The 9,475-nt window shown below is 41.0% G+C and overlaps 1 protein-coding gene across 15 annotated transcripts in view; it reads left to right on the forward strand.

Moving 5' to 3' along the window:
- OSBPL9 (oxysterol binding protein like 9) overlaps positions 1–9,475 on the forward strand; it is a 108,974-nt gene that overhangs the window by 49,055 nt on the left and 50,444 nt on the right. For 2 of the 15 annotated variants that reach the window (XM_019625942.1, XM_019625944.1), the window contains exon 1: positions 3,574–3,772. The exons of 10 other annotated variants lie outside the window; for them this stretch is intronic. In XM_019625942.1, coding sequence (XP_019481487.1) covers positions 3,746–3,772 — 27 coding nt within the window. In that variant the 5' untranslated portion in view covers positions 3,574–3,745. Of the gene's footprint in view, positions 1–3,462; positions 3,903–9,475 lie in introns of those variants that run through there. 3 more of the 15 variants (XM_019625946.1, XM_019625950.1, XM_019625951.1) reach the window with 2 other exon arrangements.

The following is a 9,475-nucleotide window of genomic DNA, read 5'->3' on the forward strand; positions in this document are numbered from 1 at the left end:
CTGCTACCTGTTGGCAGCTCAGCAGCTGCTCAGCTCGGGCTGGACTCGAACCACTGTTGCTCAGAGCTCAAACTCTTGAGCGAGCTCTTAACCAACTGAGTCACTTGGCCGGCCCCTATAGTGCATTAGATTTTGAAACTACTGACCCATGATGGTGGTGATGGGAGATTTGGAGGACACTTAAAAAAAAAAATCTAAAGCCCTTAATGACCCCATGGATCTTTCTGTGTAGCTGGGTAGATAAGAACATGAAAGAACTGGCAAGCAAGAATTATATAAGTAAGTATTATGTCTCTTACATAAGGGTCAAACAGTACAGTACATAGACAGAATTAGAGATGTAGGCTTTTTCTGCCTGGCCTGGAGAACTGTTTCATCAGCTAATATTGAATTAAGTCTTTTGGGCTGCTTAGGCACAAAATGAACTGCTAGAAAAGCAGATATTAAAGGAAAATTTTAAAGGTTATTAGTGGAGGTTGTTTATACATTGACCATGTCCACCTGGCAAGATAAATATATTTTTCTCCATCACCATTTATTTATATTTTGATATTTATCCTAGAACTGTTTATTTTCAGAATCTATTCCCATAGTAAATCCATTATTGAATACCTGATATATGCCAGGCATTTGGCTAAATACTGAGGAAATGATGGTGAACAAAATCAGATACGTAGATCCTTGCCTCATCTGTAGGATCTGTAAGATACTAAGCTTACAGTCTAGTAACATAAACATTTATCAAAGAATAACACAAATAGACAATCTGATTAAAAATGGGCAGAAGATCTGAATAGACATTTTTCCAAAGAACACATACACATAGCCAACAGGTAAATGAAAATATGCTCAACATCGTTAATCATCTGGGAAATGCAAATAAAAACCACAATGAGATATCACCTCACACCTTTTAGAATGATTAGAATTATCAAAAAGATAAGAAATAACAAGTGTTGGTGGACAAAAGGGAACTCTTGTACATGGCTGGTGGAGATGTAAATTGGTTTTCCACTATGGAAAACAATACGGAGGTTCCTCAAAAAATTAAATATAGAACTACCATATGATCCAGCAATTTCACTTCTGGGTATTTATCCAAAGAAAACAAAAACACTCATTCAAAAAGATCTATGCACCCCCATGTTCATTACAGCATTATTTATAGATGCTAAGATATGGAAACTGTCTATTGATGGATGAATGGATAAAGAAATTGTGTTATACATGTGCACACATATACATGTGTGTGTATATATATATGTATATATATATACTCATACATACACACATATATATACATATAAATTTACACATATACACACAATATAATATTATTCAACCATCTAAAGAATGAAATCTTGCCATTTGTGACAACATGGATGGACCTGGAGGGTATAATGCTAAGTGAAATAAGTCAGAGAAAGACAAATACTGTGTGATCTCTACTATATGTGGAATCTAAATTAAAAAAAAAAAAGCTCATAGATACAGAAAACAGATTGGTAATTGCAAGAGGCAGAGAGTGGTAGGTTGGGAAAAATGTGTGAACTGGTTTTTTTAAGTTTAAATAAATTGAACAAAAGTTTTAAAAAAGAATAATGCACATAGAGCAGTGGTTGGAGGGATTGACTGCTTAAGGGGCACAAAGGGAAATTCTGTGATGATGGAAATGTTCTGTCTTACTTGATGTGGTTACATGTGTGCATACATTTATCAAAATATATTGAACTGTTCATTTAAGATGGATGCATTTTATTGTATGTAAATTCAAATTTAATAGTTAATTAAAATAACTAAAATACATGTAAAATTATTGCTGTGATGTTTCAGAGTTACATGGGCTATGAAAACATAATAGGAAGAATTCACATAGGCAGGGAGGAAATGATGATGAGTAGAAGTAAATTAAGTGAAGGGTGGGGATCAGTGTCAAGGGGACAGTGAAAAAGACAAAAGCATGTGTCAAGTCCCTGAGGTTGGAAGTTCCATGACAAATTGAAGCAGCTTGAAAAAGGCCAATGTGTGGAGTGCAGAAAAGGAGGGAGTGGAAGGTATAAGATGGAGCTAGGAGGCAGGTAGGGAGAGGGCTAAACCTTATAGGCCGTTGTTAAAGACTGAGTTGTATCCTCAGCACAATGGAAAGCAGTTGAAGTTCTTTAATTGGGGGGGGGGGCGTGATGAGGGTGTAATAAAATTGGTTTTGGAAACCAGTTACTTTGGCTATAGTGTTGAGAATGAATTGGAGGAGCTAGGGTAGATTCAGGAAGATTTAACTAAGATTATTGCAAGAGGCCAGGACCTGTAATTGAGTGGTGGTGGTGGAGAGATGTGGACAGAACTGAGAATGTGTATTTAGGAGGTAAAAATGACAGAACTTAGTGATGGATTGAATGTGGAATGAGGGACGCATTAGGACTGCTAGGTATGGTTTGTATATTAGAGTGGATGGTAGTGGTTTTCATTTACTGATACAGGGAGTTCTAGAGGAGCAGGCTTTTGAGTGAATGTAGGAAGAAGGGAGTGTATTTGATGTTGGACAACTTGAAAAAATTTACTTAAAACGAACTGAAGGTATCTTTTAACACTGAGTGCAGCACGCATTTATTGAGCCTTTTGTGCAGTTTGTACTACACTAGTTGTAGCGGGTACCAACAGAGCTACAAAAATGTATTAGCTGCTTAGGAGTTTAGTAGTTACAGGTATATATAAATAACCGTAAGAAAAATAGAACAGGAGATTGTACTCCCAATCAGTAAGTTAATCATTTATGCCTGTGATTTCCTGTATTTTGGATGACACTCTGTCGAGGTCTTCTAAGTCTGAACTTTTGATCTAATTTGAAGTTATGACATTTGGATTCGTGAAGCATCTTCACAAGCCACCTACATTCCTTATGGCGCTGTGGCACAACAGCAGGCCCACGGTGTTTCCCCAGATTAATAAAACAGGCACCCGAGCTTTTGTTTATTGATATAGTGCCTCCTCCCCTCACTCCCTCCCCTTCTTCACTTCCCCGCCACAAGACACAAACAACTTTCCGGAAGTAAGCAAAAGCAGTTGATAACTTGATAAGATGGAACTAGGCTCCACAGCTGCCAAAATATTGGGGATGGTGAGCTAGAAACCGGTGGGTGGAAAGCACGTTTACGCCTGTGACCCGGTCCTTAGTTATCCACTCTAGAGGCATCTCCCGGGCCGAAGACCGGAAGCGAAGCTGAGCTCTCTTGGGCGCTGACCTCCCTTGCCTGGCGGCGGCAGTCGAGTATCCCAAACACAGGTCCCGGCACGGGGCGCGGCTCCTGGCCCCCCCGGTGAGCCCTGGGCTCAAACAAAGACGAGGCCGGGTGGGGTCTGGGAACTGTCGGAGAGCCGGGCTCTCCAGGTGACCGTGCGTTGCTGCTGGTCCCTCCGGCTGGTAGCCGGCTCTCTCCCTCCTCTCCACCCAAAATTGGCCTAACCGCCAATCGTCAGCCGCTCACCTCCCTTACAGCAGGTGACCCATGGCCAATCGCCAGGGGTCTCTTTGCCAAGAGCCGACAGGCCTAGCCAATCAGTGCGGCCCCTAGGCTGGGGCGGGGACGGGGCAAGGATAGGGGTAAGGGGGTGTCCCGAGGACCCGCTGAACCTGGCAGGATCGTCTGCGTCGCAGCCCTGCAATCCGGCTGAGGGGGGAGAAAAAAGGGTGCTTGGAAGCGGCCCCGGCTCCGTCCCCTGGAGGCACAGAGGGCGGGGGCCTTGGCGAATGGCTTTCTTACTGGCCAGTTGCGGAGTGAGTAGACCCCGAGGGTCTGGTTGAAGGGCCGGCCCCCACCCCTGAGTCCCCGGGGTCCCTGCTGTCTGCCCGGGGCCTTGGGCGCGAATGTCGCTTTCTCCCTGTCTCCTTCCCGCCGCCCTCTGGGGTGAGTAGGACGACGTGGCCGCCCAGGCCCTCTCTTCCCCGGGAGCTCCCCTCACTTCCTCGGCCCAGATGGGTTGGAGGCTGAGGCTAGGGGCCTCCTGTTCCACAGAGAGGTCATTCACCACCAAACCAGATTGGATAGAATCTCTTCCTCTTTTTAGAGTCATTTTTGTGGAACTCTATTTTCTTTCGAAAGATGATGTCTCAAGATATTTTAAACACAAAAGTTAAGGTTTCTGTTAATGTGAAAGCTTAATTTTGACCAGTTGCCCATTAATAGAATCTCCAGTTACAGGCCAAACATTTTGTTGTTTTATTTTTTGCACTTTGTTCTTGCCTGAGCCGGTCTTTTTGTGTGTAATAATTATGGGTGCTATTATTTGTGAATATGTGTGTGGGGAGGGAGGTGGTTTTATGCTTTTTGGGTAGCTTTTGTGAAAATGTTGAACACTTTGAAATAGTTGTACGGGACTCATGAAAACTGAAGGGAAAGGTTTAGGTGCTCAGCACAGCTTAGTTATGGAAAGTTGAGTATAATGAATAGACTAGGAAGGATGTCTAAATAGTACATTTTTGGCAGCATTCATACGGTCCGTAAGTATTTTTGTTATGAAAGTGAGAGGTGTGTTGAACTTTTTGCTAATTGGAAGTAACATTTGGTTTTTGCTTGTTGAGTAAACTGTTTACTTTTAGCTGTTAGGAAATTAAAAACAAATGAAGTAATTATTTCTCCTAGTTTTGGTGGAGAAGCTGGGAGGGATCTTAGAATAGTAGTTGCAGTATTAAGAGCTTTTGTAGTGAACTTTAAATGGGAAATTCTCATCCACTATCTGTGAATCATCTCTCAGTACATTGCCTGTATTGAACTGAGCAGGTGATAAAGCCCTTTAATGAATAGTGTTAACATCTCTCATTTAATTTTCCTTAAAATTTTTTAACTTTCACTTTTTGTAACCAACAAGAGACAGCATAAATAAAAATACCATATTATCTGTCTTAGCACAGGGAAGATATAAACCACTAAAAATCAGAATTTTAGTCTGAATGCTTATGTGGGCAATAAGACAGATAATAGAGAAGCTGAATCTGTTTCCTCCTGGGTTTGGTTTGCACAGAGATTACATACTTGAAGTGCCTCTCAAAATAAAATACTAGGCTACAAAGGCTACTGGTCACATCCATTTTGATATTTCTAAAGTTCTACATGTTATGGCTTTCTTTCTTTAATGTGAAAAGACTGTGTTTGGTAATAATCTAACCACTGACCCATCCCCAGTTGATAAGATCAGCAGAGAATTGAGTTCCATGTAAGTTTGGTTCTGCCAGGAAAGAGCACTGTGATGCAACCATACTCCGCTGATTGGAAAATCAGGGAGTTACATGGTTTGCGGTCTGTTGCTTGAGAAAGAGGATATCAGGCTTTTATTCCAAAAATCAGATTCTAGGATGTGCCCTGGGATATGTGAAATTCTGTCAGTATCTAAACTAATATAGAGTGATAACTGAAGTGTATGGGGATTCTGTAGAAAAAGACAGTTTTTATGATTACGGTAATGAATGCACTTAGCCTAAAATTATATTTAGGAAGATTTTTCAGTAAAGGTTTAAACAAAGATTACATTTGAAAGAATAGTTCTTAGGTTGAAAATATAACTAAGCCAAGTATGTCTCCCTACAAGTTCCGCCACACACAGACAATTAGTCATTTAAAGCCATTTTCCATCTCCCTTATTTTCCATGTCCATCTCCAGGTCCTGTTAAATTTGCCTTAGTAATGTCTCTTGGATTTGGTCTGGGTTTTTTTCACATGATAATAGTTAATTCAAGCCCTCATCTTCTCTCACCTAGACTTTTGCAAAACCTTCTATCTAGTCTCCCAGTCACTAGACTCATATCCATGCTCCTTTATCCAAAATCAAATCCGACTGAATCACTCCTGTACTGAGCAAACTGTTTTGGGTTCCTCTTGGGAAAGTCCAGCTGTGTGGCCTGCCCTTTCAGGACCCTTCGCAGTCTGGAACCTGATTTATTTCTTGAGCTTGGACTTGGCTGCAGGTGCTCTTACCCAAGGCATCTCCTCTAGCACTGTGAACTGATAATCATGTCAAACACGCCATAGCCTTTCATAGCTCTTTGTCCTTTCACGGCCTTTCTGTCTTGCTTAGAATTATAAAAGCTCAGAATTTTATCAGGTGATAAACCTCCAGTTCTTCCTTTAAGACATAGCACGTGTGTTAGTGTTTCTTTGATGTCTTCCTTCAGACAGAGTTAGAATTACTCTTGTCTTTTGTGTGTTACAACAGGACTTTGTCCATATTTCTCTCTCTATTACAGTTTTGTATATTTTTTGTTCACATATCTGATTCTTGTATTAGACTCTAATCTCCTAGAGATCAAAGGTCCTCGCTCATCTTTATATCCCCAGGACCTTTGTCCTTAGTCCAGTGCTTGGCACATAGTCGGTACTCAATAAATGCTTGTTAAATGATCAAAATATTGATATGTAACTTAATCATGTCCTAAGCATGTAAACCTTTGGCCCGGTTTTACTGGAATTAGGTTTATCCCTGTGAGTTAGAAACGTTTCCTGTCACTGAGCTCCCTGGATGCCATAACATCTAAGAGACAGGATTGGAGAAAATGTTTAGCAACTAGTATGTTATAACTGGTGAGCAGATTGCCAGGGAAGGTACCCCGTCTCCCAGTCTCTATGAAAGAATACTAATAGCACTGTCAGCTCAAATTGGTTCTGTGTATCATCAGAAAAAGAGCATATTGGTGGCTAGAGAAGTCAGAGAGACTGCTTGGAAGGGGTAATATTTGAACTCATTCCAGAAAATTAATTAATGATTAATTATATTTGTTATTATTTGTATTGCTCTTAAAGATATTCTCTGCAGATGATGATAATACCTAGCACATACTCAATGAATACCTGTGTAATGCGGGAATGGTAGTGGTTGTGTGTGTGGGTATTGTGTGAGAGAGAGAGAGAGAGAGAGAGAGAGAGAGAGAGACTGACTGACTGACTGACTCAGACTTACAGTCCTTTCCACATTGGAGTTCATTTATTTCTGGAGACACATTTAAGAACGTTGCCTCTTTGCTCTATTGACGAAGCAACTTATTTTGTTTTTTTCCAAATTGTGCCACTTCAACCAAGTTATTCTGCTTACTTAGTTGTTTCTTTGCATTCTCTACATTCCAGAGCATGTTTTAAAATCTGGTTGCATTAGTCTTTCTCACTCAGTTTCAAGGTTACACTAAATAGAGTTTGCTTGTGTTTTAACTTCCTTTGTCATACCATGGAGGTCTTGGCTGCAGTTGGAACTTGTGTCTTTATTTAAATGAAATTAACTTTTTTCAAAAGTGAGTAAGTGGACCCTAGCTTTTCCCAGTACAGTGAGGTATTTACTTACCTGGTGAACATGGTTATTTACCTGGAGATACCAGCTTCACAGAATCCTGGAACTGATCTTGGAGTTTCAATTCAACCTCTACCTATTTTTATAGTGGAGGAAACAGTCTCAGAGAAGCCAAGTGACTTGCCCAAGTTCACACAGTTAGAGACTAAAATAACTAGGACTAGAGCCTTATGGTTCTTTCTCTTTCATTATTTATATATAGAGAGAACTGAGGTGCTGCTCTGGTGTTCTCTTCATCCATTGCTCACCTTACTCCCCAAACCCCAGTAATTTTTCCAGTTCAGCCACTAATTTTGATTTCCTTTCAGATATAGTATCTGGATCTGGAAAATACCATCTGATACCTCTCTAAGAGAATATTGTTCCTCCTTTGGCCTTCTGCTTTCCAGCTTCTCTTTGTGCTTATACTAGCTCTGAGTCTGGGAGTATGCCTTTTCTGGTTATTCTCCATTTTCTTACAAATTCATTCTCTGCCTTCCTTTGCTCTCTGCTCCAGGAGGCTGATCTTTGCAGCCTGTGTCACCTGCCATCCTTTATCCACTGGCTTCTGGTTAGGTTTAGTGATGCGAGGCAGTGACAGAAGATGGGAGGAAGAAAAGAGAGAACCTTAGTGGGTATTTATTCCTCTTGTTCTTTCTCTGATTTGATGCGTTTTTTGGCAGTGGCTGTTTCCTACAACTGGAGTGTCTTTTGAGTAGCTCCTCCTTTGATTGGCCCATGTAGCATTGTTTCCTTCCGTGTTCCTTCAGGCTTGGGGTGGTGAAGGCGTCCCCATGTTCCTAATTCCTGGGTACTTAAGTATCCATTGTTTGTTTGTTGCCTTAACACTGCCTTCAATTCCCTAGTTCTTTAAAGAGAACATTCCATCTGATTATGCTGTTTCCAGCAGGGCCCACTGCTGTAATACTTGTCCCCTCTCCATCTCTGTCCAAATCCTACATCTAAAATGTTATGTCTGTGAAACTTTTCTTACCCCTTAAGTTTCTCCTTTGCGTCGTCTTATAAACGCTTCTTTTACCATTCTTGAATCAGTTATTTATAGACAGATGTTTATATCCTCCAATAGATTTGGAAGTCTTAGGGCAGGATCTATATCTGCTTCATCTTGGCATCCCTAACATATCCAGCACAGCGCCATAGTCATAAGAGATTCCCAATGAGTTCTGAGCCCAGGGTAGTATGTGTAAAACAGTGCTTATGAGATTTGGCATGAGAAAACGAGCTCACAGAGGGACAAGTCAATTGTCATCGCCAGGTCTTGCTTCTTACACCGCCTGTACAGTGCAATGTCTTCCCTTCTATTCAGTTTTTTTTTTCTTAAAAACTTGTAATTAGTCTTACAAAAATTCAGACTCCATACTTATAAAAAATCCTTTACAATAACTAAATGAGTTATTTATGATGTTTTTCATGAATACCCTGATTCATAATATGCAAGAACTTCTTGTACTTTGATTACTTTTTATGTTTAAATGCTAACAGGTAGGCACATTTCAGAATTTATTTTATTCATTTATAAAGTTTTTATGCAGCGCTTGCTACAAACCAAGCACTATGCTGGGGGGGGGGGGCGTACAGTAGAGAACAAAACAAAATCCTGTCCTCATGAGCATATATATCCTAGTAATATTTTAGACCATTTTGAGAGATTTCTGACAACAGTTAAACTAAATCAGGCTAATTTTGTATTACTTTAAACAGTTTTAGCAATAACTGAACCTGTTTCCATTTGTTTGATAGTCACTGGCAGCTAAATACAAATATACAAAAACTGTTTTGGCATATATAACTTTTTTTTTTCAAGATTTTGGGGGAATTGAGGGAGAGAACAGCATTGGGGAATCGGGGAAGGGGAACAGACAAGTTGCCGTCCCTTTGTTCTTCAGTCTAGTTGTGGAGGATGTCGCTTCACTGGCCCATGTTGGTATTATTGCGCTCTTCCCGGGTGAGGCAGTCGCTCGCCTGCCATTGGACAGACGCTCACAGCAGCTCATGCCGCAGGGCGTTCATTCTGGCTGCTCGCCACTCATGGTAGCTCACGGCAGCCCACTGCACCCCCGCTGCAGCCTATGCCCTCACCGGCGACTCACAGCAGCCCAGCTCCAGGTCAAGCTGTTGTTCATCATGTTAGCTGTAGGGGGCACAGTGT

The sequence above is a fragment of the Hipposideros armiger genome, unplaced genomic scaffold, assembly GCF_001890085.2.
Source record: "Hipposideros armiger isolate ML-2016 unplaced genomic scaffold, ASM189008v1 scaffold_646, whole genome shotgun sequence".
In the NCBI taxonomy this organism is placed as follows: Eukaryota; Metazoa; Chordata; class Mammalia; order Chiroptera; family Hipposideridae; genus Hipposideros; species Hipposideros armiger.